This window comes from Schistocerca americana, chromosome 10 (genome assembly GCF_021461395.2).
Source record: "Schistocerca americana isolate TAMUIC-IGC-003095 chromosome 10, iqSchAmer2.1, whole genome shotgun sequence".
In the NCBI taxonomy this organism is placed as follows: Eukaryota; Metazoa; Arthropoda; class Insecta; order Orthoptera; family Acrididae; genus Schistocerca; species Schistocerca americana.
Genome location: NC_060128.1, coordinates 186,670,039 through 186,691,468, shown reverse-complemented (window position 1 = coordinate 186,691,468; position 21,430 = coordinate 186,670,039). Strand labels below are relative to the sequence as shown.

General features: G+C 40.9%; 1 protein-coding gene across 1 annotated transcript in view; it reads right to left on the bottom strand.

Annotated features, from left to right (window-relative positions):
• Positions 1-1,581: 1,581 nt before the first annotated feature.
• Positions 1,582-21,430, bottom strand: part of LOC124552439 (DNA replication licensing factor Mcm6) — a 77,438-nt gene continuing 57,589 nt past the window's right edge. Inside the window, exons 12-15 of the mRNA XM_047126712.1 lie at positions 17,955-18,177; positions 16,060-16,209; positions 11,446-11,585; positions 1,582-2,016 (exon numbers count right to left, since the gene is read on the bottom strand). Of these exons, the coding sequence (XP_046982668.1) occupies positions 1,909-2,016; positions 11,446-11,585; positions 16,060-16,209; positions 17,955-18,177 (621 nt within the window). The 3' untranslated portion in view covers positions 1,582-1,908. The remainder of the gene's footprint in view (positions 2,017-11,445; positions 11,586-16,059; positions 16,210-17,954; positions 18,178-21,430) is intronic.

Sequence of the window (21,430 nt, the reverse complement as noted above, 5' to 3'; positions counted from 1 at the left end):
ATATATAGGAGAAAAATAAACTTCAGATGGAAACCTGTCTCCGAAACCATCATTCACCGAGGCAACAGAACCTCACATTCAGAGGAGGCAAGGCCTTCCTATGCAGCAGCTAACTCCATTGTGACAGTCAGTCCTGATCACTGAATAACAAACAACATTGAAAGACATTCCCCCTACGGTCTGTCAGCATACAAAGTCACATTTGCTGCCGAAACAGTGGCTTAGTGGCAGGTGCTGGCACCTATAAGTTCGGCACTCGGATGACGTTCCCCCGAGACATCCTCTACAACCACTGAACGTTTGTTGCAACATTTCTGGGACACCCAGTACAGTTTATTAGAGGGCAGGCAGATGTCGTGATCATGGTTAAAGTCTTTTTATTAATCACCAGAAATCTCTAATGATACAGTGATACATCAGCCATGTGATTAGAGATACCGTGACTGTGAACAACAAAAATGACCACTTCTCAACTTTTATCAGCATAATCGATACATATTCATACTTTCAAGGAAATTTATTCCACCTAATCGAAGCATCTAGTGAATTCATCATCTTTCACACACCTTCAATTATGCCATCGAGCTCTTCAGTAATTTGGTGACGAAGATTTATGCTGTGGATCTGCTGGATCCCAGCAGCACGAATGATCCCATATTCTTTTATCAGAAACATTAAATTCGCTTCTGACCACTCCACTGCCCACACAACTAATGACAACACAAGTAAACAACAGACAACACAGCAGATGAATGCTCTCTATGCTGGTAGTGTGGAAGCAAAGATGATGTGAACTTTCTCTGACTGTTCACCAAAAGGCGACAACTAGTGGAACAAGTGTGATGCCATTCGGTTGTGTCCACATACCTTTGACACCAGAGAGAATTCTTGTTCATTGTTGCTCATTCACTAATGTTTGCCACAGTGTAAACCAGTAGTTTCACAGCTGTTTATCAAAAGGTCACATGAGCATGTTTAAATCTCTAGCCTGCCTACGAATTAAGTGCACCGACCACAAATAAAATTGTTTTGCACCATTCCATTGTTGTTTCACAACTGTGAGCCCATATTTAATCCTTCATTACTGCTTCGCTAACACAGTGATAAACTGTGTTGTCATATATCCAAACAGTCACCTAACCTGAGGAAAAGATTTATGTTCCTTGAAAGAAAATGACCCAGGTTATGAGCTAGCAGCACGACCCACAATGAGACAGTTGTCTACAAGATAATTAGCAACTGAATATGCAGTTGGCTGGGATCTCATACGACTGTGCTGTTTAATGCTTAGCTGGGTCATTACTGTGGGATAACACCTGTCCATGGTAACATAGTGATGAAAGTTTATTTCATTGTTGTTTAATTTAACAGTGCTTTAGCTCATATTATGTAAATTACGTTTATTGTTTTTTCATTAAACAGAGATTAAACTATGATTTTGCTCATACATACATGCTTATCTTGGTAACATAAAGGCAGCAACTCTTTGCACGTGTGCGAAGTATGCCGTGTACCTACTCGTGTTATGAAAAACTGTGCACCCACTTGAGGTTTAAGTAAAAAATTCTGAATGTCTGAAAATATGTATAAAAAAATGTTTATTTTGTCTTACATAAAATATTGAGGATTTGCATTTCATGACAAAAATAAATGGTGTTTCTTTACAGTGGCAGGAGGGTTGGTCTATTTACACATTTCTAAAGTCATACTAAAAAGTGCATCTGGATATAGCATAAAATATTATAAAAATAATATTGCCCACGAGCCCAGATAGCCAAAAATCTGGTGAAACTAGTGCCACATGGAGACAAATGTGATGTTCTGCAGTTTCACATTTGTAAATGTCTACTATTTGTGTGCTTAAAAGTCCACAGAAGTAACTTTCTTCCTTAAGCCTCGAGACACTGATCACATGTCGACCACGTAGTTCGGATGCACTACGAGCAGCGGGTCATCTTCCTCCGACTGCTCCTCTCCCCGGAGTCCGACACTACTCAGGGGGATGATCACCTGGTCCTGTGAAAAGACAAGCCAAGTGGATGCGTGGATGCAGGCTCGGGCAACATATCAGTTATAACTACCCTTAAAAGATAATCTATACAACTATTAGCTTGTCATGCTGTAACACCCCCCCCCCCCCCCCTTCCCACACTCACAAACAAACCACCTTCTGTTTCTCAGTACACTATTTGACTTATACTTTTAATGAACAACCCAATGCACTCATATACTTCAATCTTGTAACATGTCATTTGATATTGTCAATAATATACAGATTTTAAGCACACAACTAACCCTTCACATACAGTTTTTAAGCACACAACTAACCCTTCAGGTCAATAATTTGAGTATTTTACCCTGATTTAAAAATATCACTATTTGCATAAGTTACAGACAATAATAATAATAATAATAATAATAATGTGGCTGACACGTATATCATTGATTTTTGCCATTAAAATCACAAATTGTCATGTGAAAATGAATTAACTGATGTAAATCAGAGCTTACTTGATTCTACATAATGATTAATTACTGTATACATGCAATCACTTTCTTTTTAAAAAAATAGGAATATAAATAAAAGTATAGCAGATGGCGAATTGTATGAGAAAGACGAAATGCTTCTCTCAGAGAAACAAATTTTCTGGAAAATTACAGGTCAACAAATTTACTGAATAACTTATCAAGAATAACTGAATGAAGTTCTGTGGTTTCAGAGACCTCTTCAAATCTCAAAAATCTATGATGTATATTTGCAGACTGAAGACCAAGGCCAAGGAGGTGTACTAAGTTGGCTGAGGCATAAGTGGGAGTTTGGATTGAGACACAAGGTGTGCTAGGGTAGTTGTGCAAATCCACTGTGTGGTGGAGGCATAGCAGTTAGAGAATCTGTCTAGTGAGAAGGACACACGTATTCAAATCCAAGGCTTGGTACAAATTTCTATTTATCACTTCAGTTTGCATATATAAATCACAGATGTCCGAGATTCGAAGCACAGGTCTCTGGAACCGTACCGTTTCATTCAATTAACCATTTGACATCGGGATGTACGAGTCCAACAATAGGTTATCAGAGAAATGCTGCATGTTACTACTATGTATCAATGTACCACAGATAAAGGGAAGCCTACTAATGGTTAGCAGAATTCTTATAATCACAGATTGCACCTGTAGGTTTTGCTGTCCTCAAGTTACATTGTTAACAATCAACTGTATTTTCACATCGAATCAGTTCACACCTGCAGATACGCATCCCGATTAGCAGCCCTGCGAAATGGGCAGCCTTCACGCCTTCCCGGACACATCGTGTCAACGAGTTGCACCCACACGCTTGCCACATTACAAAACTAAGACCATATTCAGCACCTGTAATGTGTCACAAACTTGGAGAAATACTTTGTCCACAGGTGTGTGTGTGTGTGTGTGTGTTTTCAGAATGTCTTGCACTTTCTGTGCAGTCATCGTCTGAAATGCTGCAGGTACTTATGAATAATCCTGTATGTCCTACACCCCCCCCCCCCCCCCTTTTGCCACACAGAAAATGAAATGGCAGGAAACATCCATTCCATATTGTTACATATGATTAAGACATTTAATTAAAACAAGCACGGATTAATGTTTTTTAAATAAAATTCGTAGTCAAAGGGTTAAAGCATCTAAGCTGTGGTTTCATTCAATGCTGAGATGCTATTTGAATTAAGGGGGAATACCAAGCGGGGCTGAGACGTGAACTGGAATTTGGATTTAGGAGGCAGTCTTGCTGGGGTAGTCTGTCCAGTTGTGAAAAGCCACTGTGCCAGGGTAGCGTAGTGATTAGCACACCTGCCTGCCGAGCAGGAGACCCAGGTTAGAATCCCAGTCTTCGTACAAATTTTTATTTGTTGCTTCAGTCTGCACATATGTTATCATGGATAATCTGTTAAAAATTGTTTAAGTGGAATAAATTAAATCATAAGAGTAAAATTTAACAAAGCAAGAACTGTACTGTCATTTAAATGATTATAAATAGGACGGCAGCTGTGACTGCACGGCAGTGTCAGGTTCATTCACAATTCATTACTGTTTAGGCTCTTTACTATCACCGTCTCAGCTACAGCTCTTTCACAATTTGTCTGCCACACTCTTAGTTTTGACTCAATGCTCACTCATCATAATGTGTATTATTCAGTTTTCAGGGCCGTGACAAGGTTTTGTAATAAACACCACAGATTAAGAGAGGCAGAAATGCTTTTCATTTGCATCTTCACTGCTGCACTAAGATCACAGGACCGAATATCATCTCCTATATGAGCTAAGTAGCTGCTAGGTTAATGCCCCCATCCTGACACAACCGCACCAAAGCACTTGTTCGTCATATATGCCCGTCACCCTCATTCACTGTTGACGATACAAAGATTTTTCATGTTGAAACAAAAAGACAGTGAGCAAAAATACTAGTTTCATACCGAGGAAATTATGTTATACACTGTCCAGTCACATTATTGTAACCACCAGTTAAAAGCCTGAATAACCAACTTTTGCAGCACATACCAACACTGAACACACAAAAATAAGACTCAATGAGGTTCTGGAAGGTACAGACACATATTGTGGAGCCTCGGCAACTCCAGTTCCGTGGCCAGTTGTGCTAGGTTTCGTGTTCGAGCATCCGTGGCGCAAACGGATTTTCTCAATCGAGTTTAAATCTGAGATGTTTCGCGGCCAGGGGAGTACGGTAAATACACCCCCCGGTGCTCTTCGAAAGACGCACATACACTGCAGGCTGCGTGACAGGTGGCAGTGTCCTGTCAGTAGATGCCATCGCACCAAGGAAAAGCAAACTGCATGTAGGGGTGTACGTGATCCTCGAGGATAGATACAGTGAAACCTCTTTATAACATTCCTCTATATAATGTTTTCCTCTATGTTACGTCGGTTTTTTTCGGTTGTGACTAAAAGCCCATACAAACAATGTTAAATTTTCCTCTTTACTGCGTTTCCTCTATATTACAATTTCCTCCATGTAAGGCTCATATTTTTGGAACCCTGGTCAATTATTTACCTCTTTATAACGTTTAAGTGACTGGATGTAGGCGCATCTTTTCCATTCTGTGGATTCAGTTTGCACTGGCTTGGAAATGCCGCACTCAGCGTGTTTCATATGTCAGCGGCAGAAACCGGTCACGTGACATGTGATGCACATTCTGCTTGTGATCTTTTTGGCGCCATTTCAGTCAATGCTTTGTATTCGTTGCGTGTTGTGTGAGCTGAGCAGCAAACAGTTTGTGTGTCTAGTGAGAGTGTGTATTCGATATAACTTTTTTTTTTTTAAAAAAAGAAGCTGTCATCAGTGGATATGAGTGAAAAGCAGAAGAACATTTATCTGGAAGAGAAGGTTTCTGTTATTAAAAAAGTGGAAGCATCTCATGTTGTGAGTCGCATGGAGCTAGCGAAGCAATTTGAACTGGCCCCCTCAACACTATTTTGGAAAACAGATTGTTGATAATGAAAGGGTTTGAGAATTGTGGAAATTTGAAAGGTATGCATTTGAAACAATCGACTTACGACAAAATGGAGGAAGTTTTATTAACTTGGTTTCAGCAAGCACGTGCTGCAAACATTCCTATAAACGGAACTATTTCGAAGGACAAGGCGCTTCAAATATCACTGCAGTTACGATTGGAAAATTTTAAGGTGTCCAATGGATGGATTGATAAATTTTGACAGTGTCATGGTGTTATATACAAAGCGGAATGTGGAGAAAGTAAAAGTGTGGATGAATCAACTGTAGTTCAGTGGATGCGGATGCTCCCTAATCTGATACAGCAACCTTTGGGCTTGGGACTAATACACACTCTTAAGGTTAAATATAGGACAGCCCTTGTAAAAAAGGCCTTGAATTTCATGGACCAAAGAAAACCGGGAAGCTAGCAGATCTCACAACTGAAGCTGAATATTTTACAGGCAATGAATTTAATTATGTATTCGTGGATGGAAGATCAGTGCTGAAACTATTAAAAACTGTTTCACAAAAGCAGGATTCTGTGAGACTGAGATGTCAGCTCCTGTGGAAAATGTTGCAAGTGATTTGCAAGAGTTTCGGGAATTACTAGGCAGTGATTTTGTCACTTTTGAGGACTTTGTGGATGTGGATGACAACGTGGCAGCCACAGGAGTACAAAGTATTGAGGAGCTGACTGCAATGAGAAGCTTGGAGAATAATGGTGGTAGTGAAAGTGACAGCGACAGTGACAAGGAAGATGACCCTGTGCCCGCATATATTACGGCAGCTGAAGCCTTTGAAACATTCAGGAGATATATAACGACCCATAGACTTGAGGACAGAACAGTAGTTCAACTTGCTCATTTGGAGCAAGAAATGATTGCCATAGAGTCCTGGAGAAATAGAAAAACAAACACACTTGCTTGAATATTTTAAATACTCATAGGTATGTGATTTTCAGATTGCATAGGTTCCTAGAGTTTTGTGCAAATATAAGTTCCATTTCATAATCTAATTATTAAAGTATTTTTTTTTTGTAACTGATTCTTTTATAATCTGTACCATTTACTGTGTTTTTCTGTAATATGATCAGTATATCGTAAACAAAATTTGGCTCATATTCAGGGTCAACTGAAGAACGGGATACCACCTGTCAGCTTTGGACAATGATGCCATATCTTAAGAATCTGTTATAACTTTTTACAGTACAAACTGATCCATTTACTTTCACCCATCCACCTACTGGGCCCCACGTTTTAATTACAAAAAACTAATTATTTGATACATTGATCAATTGCAATGAATATCATATTACAGTGTTGTGAAAATTTAAAATGTCATCTATGGCACCATCTGTCAAAGCTGATTAGTGGTATCCTGATCCTCAGTAATGCCCTATAATCATTATTTGGAAGCCTTCCTCTTTACAGTGTTTTCCTCTATACAGTGTTCAGAACCTGCGGCCCTTGAAAAACATTATATAGGGTTTTCACTGTACATACTTGTGCTCACCCGATACCCTTTCAGAAAGTCGAGATCACACAGTGAATGCCACGAAAACATTTCGCTGACCGTAATGGTCCCTCCTCTGGCCTAGACCCTTCCCACAATTGTTGCAGGTTGTTTGCTTCCCGTCTGATGAAGCATAAAACTCGATTCATCTGAGAAGGCCACCTGTCGCCACTCGACCGATGTCCGGTTGCAGTACTGGTGTCCAAACTGCAGCCTTTGTCGCTGATGAACAGTAGTCAGCACGGGTGCAAGAACCGGGCACCTGCTGCACAGCCCATACAAAGCAATGCTTACTGACTGGTCCTTGAGGTAGACACTGCTGGCAGCCCTTTGCTCCATCTGGGTAGTCAATTGCTCACAAGTTGCACGCCTATTCACCCACACACGTAACATCCGTGGCCTGCTGCACACCACAGTTGCGTTGGCACTGGCTTTGGACACGCCCATTTTGTTATGCACAGTATATTTTGACCACAGCCAGATGCAAACTGCTTACAAACCTGGCTGTTTCAGAAATGCTTCCATCCTCGGTCTGAAACCCCAGTGATCGTGTCCTTTTGGATGTCAAATATATCACTCCGTTTCCACATTACAACAAGGAATACACTGTTTTTCCACGTCCCACCTAGACACTTTATATACCCTCCACTGCTAGTGCTCCAACCTGCTATCTCTGGGTGGTGATTGTACGTAGATGTCGGACCTACGTGGTGGCACACTAAAGTGACTGGACTGCGTACACTGGCCAAGTTTTCTATATCCTAATCACATAATTAGCAAATGATATTGTAAAAAAAAACAAAGATGATGTGACTTACCAAACGAAAGCGCTGGCAGGTCAAAAGACACACAAACAAACACAAACATACACACGAAATTCAAGCTTTTGCAACAAACTGTTGCCTCATCAGGAAAGAGGGAAGGAGAGGGAAAGATGAAAGGATGTGGGTTTTAAGGGAGAGGGTAAGGAGTCATTCCAATCCCGGGAGCGGAAAGACTTACCTTAGGGGGAAAAAAGGACGGGTATACACTTGCGCGCGCACACACACACACACACACACACACACACACACACACACACACACATCCATTCAAAGATATGTGTGGATGGATATGTGTGTGTGTGTGTGTGTGTGTGTGTGTGTGTGTGTGTATGCGCGCGCGCGCGCGTGAGTGTATACCCGTCCTTTTTTCCCCCTAAGGTAAGTCTTTCCGCTCCCGGGATTGGAATGACTCCTTACCCTCTCCCTTAAAACCCACATCCTTTCATCTTTCCCTCTCCTTCCCTCTTTCCTGATGAGGCAACAGTTTGTTGCAAAAGCTTGAATTTCGTGTGTATGTTTGTGTTTGTTTGTGTGTCTTTCGACCTGCCAGCACTTTCGTTCGGTACGTCACATCATCTGTGGTTTTAGATATATTTTTCCCACGTGGAATGTTTCCCTGTATTATATTCAAATTATATTGTAGGATATATATAGATCAAAATTTGAATTTGCTTATCTCTTCACACAACATGCTGAAAATCTGAGACCCGCAATCTCATTGCAAGTTTACTTCTTTTAGTCGTCACATGTGGTCAAACAATTCTGGCTCTCAAAAGCTATTTGCATCCAGCCAAGTATACCGAAGCGGAAAAGTCACCACACTTTTAAAGCAACAAAGCACGGTGTTCCAAAGCCAACTCTTTTGATGCTGATCATTGTTAACTTGAAGCATGACACTGCGAGAAATACATGAAAGCACTGCTTCATATTCAATTTAGTAAAAAGAATTGAAGCCTAAATATTAATTGCCAATCTACAAAACCGGTGTGTTCAAATAAGGATCTGTATTTACAGGGTGGAGCAGAGGAAACGCACGTTTTCTGAACCGCTAGTATCCAGCGACAAGAGGGGGTATTGACCTTGAATGAATGTTGGCAGACTGCCCGGACAATGCAGTTTCAGTCACTATGGAGCGTAGAGCATCATGTGTTCGTTGTCAAGCAGTACTTTAGGAGCAATGATTCTGTAGTCACAGTGCAATGTCTTTTCCGTCAAAATTCAGTGCAACGTCTTTTCCGTCAAAATTTTAGACTTGCACATCGAGGTGCAGTGCCTGATCGAAATATTTTACTCCGATGGGTTGCAGTGTTTAGTAGGACTGGATCTGTGATGAAAAAGAAATCACCTGGTCTTCCCCGTTCAATTCATACTCCGGAAAATGTAGACTTGCTAGTCCGAAACGATCGGCTAGACGACAGGCTCTAGTGCTGGGTATGTCACGTCACTCGCTTTACTGCATCTTACATGATGATCTTAAGTTTCACCTGTACAAGATAATTATCGTCCAGCAGCTTAGTGAAGGGGATTTTGGGCAGCGCACAGAGTTTTGTCGCGTAATGGACGAAATTTTTACAGAAGATACAGATGCTACAGTCTTCATGAGTGATGAAGCACATTTTCATGTAGACAGTTGCGTCAATGTTCAAAATTGTCAGTATTGGGCACCAGAGAACCCACATGAATTACGTCAAAGACCTCTCCACAGTTTAAAAGTAACAGTGTGGTGCTGCGTTTCAAAGATGAGGATGTTGGACCCCACTTTTTTGAAGAGAAAGGAACTCCAGTTACTGTGACATCAGTGTGCTACATTAAAATGTTAAACAACTTTCTTCATCCAGAACTTGAAAGGTGTCGAGCGAACATGAGAGAAATATGGTTTCAGCAGGACGGTGCCACAGCTCACACGGCGAGAGCATCCATGGAAGTGGTTTGACAAATGTTTCCAGGACATGTTATTTCGAGATATGGTGATGTTTACTGGCTCCCTCGCTCACCCGATTTGTTGATATGCGACTTCGTTTTGTGGGGATATTTAAAATCAAAAGTCTACATGAACAAGCCTCGCACAGTCGATGGCCTGAAGAATTCCATTCGTCAGGAAACCTAAGCTGTGCCGAATGAAATGTTGGAGAGAGTCAAGCTTAACTTTTGAGAGAGGATCCAAATTTGTATCCAGCAAGAAGGACGTCATATCAAAGACATTATTTTTCGACCCTAATTAAAGTATGTATATTTCAAAACTGCATTAAAAAATCTATCACTTAATGCTTGTTTTTATTATTTTTATCAAACTGTGTCCCAGTCATTCAATACCAAAAAACATGCATTTCCTCTGCTCCACCCTGTATATTTTTCATGAAACTGAAAAAGCCATATTTAATTTTGTGTGGACAAAGATTCTGCAGCTAGGTAACAAATTCTCTTGGTCATATTACATTCCATCCCACTCTTAACTGTGCAATGAAACACAGACTTGGACCCCCGAGACCCACAATCAATAGTGAAGATTTAGAAGGTCAGCGAGCAACTGAGCAACAAACAACATTTCAACAGCGGCGAATTACTTGCTTCCAGAAGATGATCACCTGTCTACAATAAAGCAACTGAGCGACAAACAACATTACCACAATTCAGTGAACTACTTCACCTTTCTTTACATGGCTCCTCAACTGACTGTTTCCAAAGCAGAATCTCAGAGATCTTTGAAACAAAAAGACTGTACATTTGTTTTCACCACCAAAAAGTTCAACTCCCACTAGTCTCTCTCAGACTCTTCCCGAATCTTTCTAAAATACGTGACCTTTCCAATAAATTCAATCCCCCTGAGAATTCTCAGTTTTCCAGTCACGTCACCTCCTGCATCACCTTTGAACACCAGAAACCAATGTCCATCCCTTCAGGGTATTACAATATGACAACACGAGACCCATCCCTTGTATCACATGGAATACTATCTTGCAACAGAAATCTAATTCATTGTTTCATTAGGGGAGGGGGGGTTGGGTTGATTGGGGGAAGAGATCGAACAGCGAGGTCATCGGTCTCATTGGATTAGGGAAGGACAGCGAAGGAAGTCGGCAGTGCCCTTTCAAAGGAACCATCCTGCATTTGACTGTAGCGATTTAGGGAAATCACAGAAAACCTAAATCACGATGGCCAGACACCGTATCGAACCACTGTCCTCACGAATGCGAGTCCAATGTGCTAACCACTGAGCCACCTCGCTCGGTCAGAGATATAAGGTATTGCTTAGATGGACCAGTGGGTCAACTAAAACTACCAGTATCAGATGTCAGCTTTGTCCCGAAATGTAATAATGGTGTGGCACATCATGCCCACCCATGTGCAAACAGAAAGAGAATGGAACAATGACAATATTTCTTTTGTACTGTCGGTTGCATGACAGACTGATCTATATCCTCGCTTGAGGTCTATGTTAGATTGGAGGGTGACAGTTTGGACGAACTGCCAAAGTCAACGAATGTTGATAAAAATCTTGGATGTGGCAACAGACTAATCTGTAGCGCAGCCCGAAGTCTAGGTATCCTGAAAGGTAACACATTAGTTGTGAGGTGGTGATGTGGAATCAAACGGTTCATTCAGTTACTCCAGCGCTCTACTTACGTGGTGCACCAGCCGGTCCAGAACCTTCTCAACTAGCGCCTTCCTCTCGAGGAGTTCCTCTTCCGTCTGGATCTCCTCAGCAATCTGCTCCAGGTACCACGCCACTATCACACTCCTCCTGATGCCCTCTGTACTTCCACCTGCAAAAACAAGTGTCATATGTCACAAATTACTTGCTTAAACAACATACCCACTAATTTACTACACATTAATAAAGGCCGATTCACACTAGATGTCATGGAACATAATGTCCGAACATTCCACACCAAATTTCAAAGGAAGCCATTCACACAGACCACCAACAAAATGAAGCGTCATTGCCAAATATTCTCGGGAAGATAATTCTGATTGTCATATTGACAATGGCGACTATTCACTTGTGTTACAGTATTGAGTTCTGTGTCTTCTAGACCTTTATTGGTTGCTCTGTTTTCATGAACCACGCAAAAGACCTCTAGATTTTTCCTGTAAGTGTTCTTCCACAAAAGATGCTAAATATATGAAAGTGAAAAATGATTCACATTGTACAACACCTGCACGAAGAAAAAAGCCTTCACTGCGTAAATAAGTACGCAAAATAGGTTACACAATCTTCATTAAACATACTTTTTTTAAACAGTGAAAATGAAAGCTCTATTTCCATTTTTGGTGCTACTTAGCAGTTGAAAGAAAAAAGACACAGAGGATAAAGTATTACCTTCTAAATATTCTTTGATGTTATTTGTTGTATATATTTTCTTGATCAATCAAATGACGTAATGTTTTCACAACACTTTTCTTATTCTTTTAGTTCACAGTCATGAATCTTCGTCAAGAACATCTTACAAATTTTCCTTTGGTCATTGATAAAACTTTTACTATCATTGCTGGTTCCTTAATTCTTATGCTATACTGCACCTTTTTGTAAGACAAACTGTATTTCACAATTTCACTCAGACCAACCTGCACAGGACTAGAGCCATGACATCACGTTGATGTTCCTTAGGGTGTGACACGTCTACATTTGACTGTGACGTTGCCTGCTGTTCTATCCAAGTGATGTCCAATACATGATGTACTTTAACCTTATACCTACAATGTGAAATTAATTTGAACAAATAAGATGCCTATTAAATGTCAAATTCTAACAGTCATAATATGTTTACGTTGTCAGTTTACCAGCTGACCCTGTCATGAATAAACATAACTTTGAGGTGTACCTGCAGGTGTGCCGAACTTGTGACGTGCAGCCTGCCAAACATAGCATTTTATGGCAATTTTTGAATTAAGAGCCTATTACACAGCATTTGAAGTTTATCATTTAACTGTGTGAAATTTTACTACACAATTTATAATTAAAGAACTGACGAGAAATGGAAAGAACTGAACTCATTACGGTATCTGTAACAATATAAGCTGGAACTATCCACTTTTTCTGTTGTTCCACTCCTAATAATTTTTTCTTCCTTTCTTTCATCTCGTTTTCTGAAAGATATACATAGTGATTAACTGAAACTGTCACTCGCTATGTAATTTTTCAGTTATGTTACATAATAATCACACTTTGAGATAATTTATGTGGTAATATACTCATGATTTAACACTTGAAAATGAAAATCAGAGTGAGTAACATTGACTGTATTGACATATCTCCTATGGAAGCTCCTCAGTTACTCTTTGCAGTAAATTTCTTATGTTTCCAAAAACATATTTCAAAAGTTATATATAATTAAAGTGGATGCTGTGGAGGAATGAGGATAGGGTATGTTGGCCCTGAATGTATCACCAATGAATGAATAATGAACATTGCCAAACTGTGGCCAAGAGCAAAGTTAACCACACAGTGGCAGAATATGCTGCTGAGCACAACATGTTCGATTTTGATGCCTGCTTCACCATCTGCATCCTTCCTCCAAGCACCACCTTCTCTGAACTGCGGAGAAGGGACTTCCCCTTGCAACACAACCTTCACTTCTGTAATCATCCTGACCCCTATTCTGCTACCCCCTTTACCCAAGTCTCCCCTTTCTTCTGTTCTGTAACAACCACCATCTGTGGCACAAATGCACCGGCTCCAGTGCTGGTGTATCACATTCCTGTTCCATACGCCTGCTGACTCCCTCAGAGCCATTAGAAAACCTTCCCCAATCCTTCCACCCACACCCCCGCTCTTTTCTCCCATCATCATCCCAGTGTTCCTGTCAAACTGCAGTCCCGGCATCGTGTACCGGCAGACCAGTGGGCGGCATATGCACATGTGCGTGTACTCGAGCTTGCAAAATTAATCGTCAAAATGCAATCCAAGCTTTGTTTAAATCACTTCTGGGCCACAATCGCTGTCCTCAGACTGTAGGAAGGCTAGCTGGGTCTCATTCCCATTTTGTTTTGTTAATTATCTCCTTAAATGACCTTTTTTCCTTTGTCTTTCTTAATTATTATTAGTGTCAGTGAGAGATTTGCCACAAGATAAAGCTGTCATTTCTGTAATTCTGAGTATAAGGCCAAGACCAACTTCGCTAAACTCCATTAATTAGAAGAATTTCCTAAATAATGCGAACCATTTCAAGTAACTAGTTTTGGTAAAGCTCAACTCAAATAACTAAAAGTGATTATTTCCTATTCTGGTCACATTGTTGACACAAACAGATGTAATTACTTTATTACTGATAATGTTAGGAAAATAAACCATTGAAATCCTTAAACTATTCACGTAGCTAATTTCAAAACCACGGTAGGAACATCGGCACTTAATTAGTTTCCAGCTAATTAACACTTATGTATGGTATCGCTTATTTAGCTGTTTTTGCGGTTTTGTCATCAAGAAGGCTTATTTCAGTAGAAACTCTTATTGTAATATAAAGTTCAGACCAAAAACAGTTTTTTTCCACACTGTCCAATGAATCTGAGATGTAAAATTCTAACTGTAAATCATCAAAATTACATATTTAACCATGTGAAACTTTATTAGCCATTTTTGTAAAGCTATATAAGCACCAGGCCTGAAGCCATTTTTAAGCCAGTCGATACTGAGATTTTGAGCATGGAACCCATGTCAGCAATGGTGCAATGATGTATGGCCATAAAAAAAGAAGAACAGTGAAGCGGGACAATTAACAATGATTGCCGATTAACTTCAATATTATAAAGTGCCAACATATTGTTCATATGTGCAAGACTGTTGTAGGTTGGTTAGGTTATACTGCACAGTGCATATTGTCATATAATTAGAAGGTGCAGTATGTGCATAACTGGGAAGTGAGACTTAACTACGTAATTGAGACCACGAACTGGGCATAACTAATTCTACAAGGTGGTCTGACGTTTACAGAAGTAAAACCTGTGAAACCAAACATGTGTGTTTGTGTGTGCGTGTATGCTTACCACATTACTGGAAATAGATACTGCTGTACCCACCGATATTCACGGCCAATTTGTTGCTGTGATCACAGCAACTGAGAAGCTATAAGCTGATTTATGGCCATGTATGTAACAAGATGCTACAGGTGCAATTTTAATATTCATGATCTGTTCAGTTGAGATAGTAGCTACGTCCTGCGTGCAGTCTCCGGCTGATGAAGGGGGCTTTCTGCAACTGAGTGCTGCACAGTGCGGTCCGGGCCACATCGAGCATCTGCGTCTGCCCAGTTATCATAAGCACCTGGGAGTCACAAAGCTGCCCTCATAATCCAGTTCGTGTCTTATCTTCTGAACTTACGGACAATGGTGTAAACAACTAGCAGCCCAAACTGCAGCTCCATCAGCCAGCAGAAATATGTACCACAAGAAAGGTTCCTGTGTTTTATTCTTTCACTGCAAGGCCCTTACTCCATTTAAAATATGGTTTTACTGCTTTAACAACCTATATTCTATTTTATTTTTTATAAAAACTGACTGAATGTTACTGTAAAATTCATTAAATTTTACAGTTTTCAGAAGTAATGACTGTCTTTCAGAGGACATGCACAACAAGTAGATAAAGTAGGGAACGAAAAGTATTCCTATCTACATAGCTCCCAGATTTTCGGTATCATGTTTACTTTGACAGCACATGAATCTTTATCTACCAACCACCACTCATAGGTACGATCCATGTATACTTTAATAGCACTTTATGTAACTCACAAATGGGGCTAGTGAAAATACTTTAGTTGATTTAAGGTCTTGATACAAGCTTTTTATTTATTTTTTACTATGGTAGCATTTGAAGATGGCCACTGAGGGCTGGAACTGGTAACCTCTGTGTTGTTAAAAGTGACTGTGTAAAAAATAAAACTTTATTATATCTCTATCACCATCTCCTTAACCAGAATATTGTTTTTTCCAGAAGTTTTCTCATTCATGTGTGACTGTCAATGACTCAATTCCAATATTTGGCGAGTTGTTTCCATTACTCCTAAGTTATTATATTCTGCCATAATTGCCCACTATATGGAGGTCCACAGCGAAGTACTGAAATGAAGGCAAATTTTCATTAAAAATATTTTTTTTATGTAGGAATCTAGGATGCAAGCTAGCTCGCCCATGTGTAAATACGGCTGTGCTGAAACTGTGTGGAGGTGGAGACGAATTGCAAGTTTCGTGCCCACACTCCAAGGAAACACTGTGTGTGGCATCCAACAGCCTGGCCTCACTCACCTTCCTCTTCGCTCTTTTCCTCCTCCTGCCTCATGTGGATTATCAGCATGTTGGAGAGTGCCTTGTACTCGGCAAACGACAGCGTCAGTTTCTTCTTCTGGGGGCTCGAAGGGGGGGCCGGACTCCTGGGGGCGCTGGCTCTCCCGAGAGCTGAACAAAAAAGCAAACATAAAGTAAAAATACAACAAATTAAATGGTGCACACAATTTAATAAGGTAAACACAAGTTATTCGGAGTTTACATTTTAATTCTGAACCAGTAAACTGTTCTAAGCAGGAGATATGAAGGGTTGTTCATGAGAGTGAAACAACTCTTCTAAAACAAGGACAGGGGGATAGACAGAAATCTGAAGTGGTACGAAATGAGAGAGAGGTAAATCCTGTGAGGCAATGTTACCAGCACGGCGATCGATCGTTTTGGAAGGCGTCAGCTTCGATATCAGTCTTAATTTACACAGGGTCCAGTCACACTAATGTGACCAACTATCAAATGCCTGAGTAACCACCTTTTGCAGCACAGACCACTGCAAGATGTGCATTGTACCTTCCAGAATGATGAAATCACCCAGGGAATGCCACGAAAACATTCCCTGTACCACAATGCTCCCTTCTCCAGCCTGGACCTTGTTGTAGGGTATGCCAATCGCCATCTATCTAATGGTGCATAGAACGTGATTCATCCGAAAGACCACCTGTCACCACTCAGTGGATGTGCAGTTACGGTATTGGCATGCAAATTCCAGTCTCCATCGCTGATGAAGAGCGGTCAGCACAGTTGCACGAACCGAGCAACTGCTGCGTATGGGTATCCACTGAACAGTCACTGGGGGGACCCTGTTAGCAGCACCTTTCATCTGGGCAGTCATTTGCTCAGCAGCAGCATGTCTATTCATCCGTAGACATCTCAGGAGCTGTCCTTCACCCACAGTCTATGGCCATGTTGCACCACTGTTGCTTCGGCACCAGTTATGGATAGTGCCATTTTGCCGTGCACAGTATATTTTAACAACGGCAGGATGCCAACAGTTCACAAACTTAGCTGCTTTGGAAATGCTTCCACAGTTGCCATTTTGGACATCAGATTTATTGCTCATTTCTGCATTACTATAGTGACTGCACTCTTTGCTGCATCCCCCCCCCCTCCCCCTCCACTTCTAGTACTGCCACACGTCATCTGTGAGTGGGTTATTGCATGTTGACATAAAACATACAGATAGTGGCCATATTAATGTGACTCAACCGTGTAAATGCACAGAGGGTCACGTGTGATGTATCAGACAGAATCACGCAAGAAAAAAGAATGGTTCCTTACTTCTGAGCATAGATTTATTCTTTAGTTACAGCTGATGTTTTTTCCTAGCAGGTGACATGAAAGCTGACAGTGTGTTCTTATTAGGTAATAAATAGTACCTGATGAGTATTTTGATGCCCGTTATGCACATATACCGTGTATAAATTACAATAATTCAAAAGTGCAACCTATATGTAACTTTCACTGCTTAAAACATTAGGTCTTTTACTACTTACATAAGAATTGATTATTAAGTGAAACTGAAATTATAAAATCTTGCAAGCAGCTATGATGGCAGCACCATCAAACAATATCTTCTGATAAACAAAGCAATATATAAATTTCCTGGCAGATTAAGGCTGTGTGCCAGACCAGTACTCAAACCAGAGCCTTTTGCAGGCAATGCTGTTACTGACTGAGCACAACTCATAACCCCACCCTCACAAAGCTCTACTTCAGCCAGTACCTCATCTCCTACCTTCCGAACCTCACAAAAGCTCTCGCAGATACCTGGCGTGACAAACTGCTTCGTGAAAGGATATTATCGATAAATGGCTTAGCTGTAGCTTAGGGGGTTCCCCATGCAAAGAAAAATAGATACTCACCTGGGGAACGGGGTGACTGGTGGCGTTGCCGGCTAGGCGGACGTGCGTCGTCTCCGACGTCCATCCTCTCGACACCACTGAGGTTGTCCCGGTCCAGATCCATCGGTTCGTCCGCATTCCCGAGTCCCTCATCATCCTCGGCGAGGTAGATGTCCGGCTGCTCGACTCTAATTATCGACTTGTTCAGCAACCTGTACGCCTCACGGACGTGCTTCTCCTGTACCTGGAGTAGTGTGTAATTAAAGACGTATAAAAATTTGTTCCAACAATAAACTGGCGAATTACACATCAGAGGTACTTTTAGTGACTTAATTTCCCCTGTTCACGAGTGAAAATGTTGAGAATCTGAAAGTGACAGTAGGCTAACAAGTTTTCTTGGGTAACAGGCTCACTCTCACCTCTGAAGGAGACCAGTGACATTTGTTTGTTATGTATAGTGTTTGTATGAATGTCCAGGATCTCCTCCCAAACCCTACATAGATTTCAACAAAAAACAGCACAGAAACATCAGGCTTTACAGGTATCAGCACGGTAGGATTTATAACTTTCTAGCTCCAACAGGGGCAGAAGTACAGGCAAAAACATGTTTTTCCCAGTCTGCGGCATATAGGCAGCCCTGCACAAGACGCATGTTGTACCTGAGCATTATCATCCTGTTTTGCACGGCAGTCTTACACTCAGGGACAAGAAACAGTTTTCCAGGCACCAAAAGGTAGGATAACCTACATGACTCGTGTGTTGTTGTGTTATAGTACTGCCCTGCTTATCAACCTGCTTTGGATGACAGCCTGTAAGTCAGGGGCAAATAAATGTTTTTCAATCCCATGATGCATAGCCTGAACTGTAGAGGCATTTTGTGGCACCAAAATCAGGCTGATTTACTGAACTGTACTGCAGAAGCTACACGGGCAAATGAGCATGGCTGGAGACAAGCTGAGAGAGATAGAGGAGGGGACAGACAAATTGTGAGGGAGGAGGAAATGGAACAGAGGGGGGAGGAGGGCGAGATCCATGAGGCAGGTCAGAGGTGTAGAGGGCTGGTGGAAAAGGAAGAGGGGGACATGGAGATGCAAAAAGAGAAGGGGGAGGAGTATACTGTTAGAGGGAGAGGGAGAAAGATATGGTCAAAGAGGGGGTGGAGGAGATAGAAAGAATGGGGAGGAGGGGATAGGCATATATAGGTGGGAGGATGAAGTGGACACAAGAATGAAGAGGGTGTGGAACGTGTATGTGGGCAAAGCCTTAGAGAAGAGGCTAGTATATACATAAACTGTAGAATTTACAATACTTGCCACTTTTTCGTTAACACATAACTGGTTTCAGATATACAGATGTCATCAGATATTAAAATAGCAGCAGGGCAGAGGAAGTGTCCTCAGTGGCCTTAAGTGGGAATCAGTCATCTGTTCAAATAATTTCATATGGGACTAAGACTGAATTATATAGTTCACAAGCTCTATACTGCCTGCTGTGGCAATTACTGCTTCTAATGATGTGCCATAAAATGTGTCAAATTTATCCAGTGTCACAAGTATGGTCGCAAGATAGCTCAATAAGAAAACACCAAAATTTGTGACAATAAGTGACAAAAAAACTACTGGAAAATAGCTTATCAGGCATCAGCAGTTCTGGACCAAACCATTTCATTTAGAAAATCAAACTCAAGGCATCTAACGAAAAAGGCAGTGACAGAAAACTGCACAGTGAAACAAAGTGCAAGAGGGAGAGACAGCAAAACAAATTTTCGCAGATTATTTATGCTTCAATGTATGACTGAATTCAGTCAGCAGACAGTAGAGATTAAGGGTGAAGACAGAAAACACAAAGAGGATAAATATTAGTAGAAAGGAGTACGATGTCGAGTGTAAGATCAAAAATGGCTGAGACGTGGTAGGAGAAAAACTGATACAACTATTGTAGCTGGGAGGTGATACTATAGAGAATGGTAGAAGAAAAGAAGCTCTAACAAATAGTTCGCTGCAGATGATGAAAACTTTCTCCAACAAAAAGAGCTCTTGAAATGCAAACATTTTATGTTAGGCTTGAATGTGATGATTGAGAATATAGATTGTAGTGTAACAAGGTACTGGAGCTTTCACGCTGCTGCACATTCCACCTCAGCAGTTACAGGTGAGAAGACTTTGCAGTAATATAATGCATGTTAAAATGATTTTTTTTATTTATTCAAATTATTTTTGCTGTATATTACAACACTGAATGAAACAGACGTTTCATAAATGTGTGTTTTTTTTCTATTTCACATCAAGTGTACGAGAAACACACCATGCCAACGGCAGACTGTTCATTGCTGCAACACTGAAGCTGAGCCAGCCACCCTAACACCCATATCCACAAGTTACGGTGCAGTGACAGTCATATACATTTTTGCAACATAGAAAATCCTAGGTGGGTATGCCACATTAATAGACAAAGTGAGGTGTTCCATTAACGTGTGGTGTGGAATCCTTATTTCAAAGGTGCTCCGGCATGTGAGATGTACTGACAATGTATTGAAAATGCCAATATAGACACAGGAGACATACGTGGATGGTGCAGGTTGGTCACATGCCCATTCTGTGTGTGATGACATGCAGACTTCCTAGAAGGTGGTTAGAATCCAGTGGTCATCAGGAATGCTCTGCACAGTTGCAAGGTTTAGAACTGGTAGATTTCTCTTTGTGGGGATGTCTGAAGTATCGTGCTTATTTCACAACACTAGATGACTTCGAACAGTACATCAAGGACATCTGGCACTCTGCAACATCGGCAACTTTCCGCACATCATTGTGAAGTTGCACCGAGCTGTGCAGTCGGGAAAACACATGACTTCAGTGAATACTGCACAACCAGAACATCCATCTGAACAAAGCTAATAACGTACAGCATGTTATATCTGCCCGTACAACTTGGGTAGAAACTGATTTACTTTAATTTGTAAATAGTTGGTTTAAGTACATCATCAGCTACAAGATCGGGGTTGGAATGGGAGGACCGAAACGACGACACCATACACAACTCGAGGTTGTAACTCTCTGGAAAATAACTACATAAACTATTTGAATAAGAAATAATCACAACAGCTGCCGTGAGAAGATTTATTGATCTTCTACTGGCTCACGCCTTGTTTCGCGACTAAAAAGTCACATCTTCAGGTGCCAAACAATCAAACTAAAGAAGGCGGGGAAAAAACCTTTTTGTCAATCAACATAGGCTAAGTTGTATGACACAATTTTAGTTACATTGTGAACAACAAAGGAAAGACCATGGACTTTTTTAGACATTGAAGCTGCCCCTCATAAAAATCACAGATGGCCCCGTCCTCATGCTGATTGTAGCATAAAAATGCAACTGTCAAAAACTTGTGGGATGTAACCTAGAGCAAAAATTGGTACTAAGAACCCAATTAAATTATAAAAGAACCCCCCCCCCCCCAATAATAAATGGTGCGTACTCAAGCAGCAGTGAGAGGCCATGCC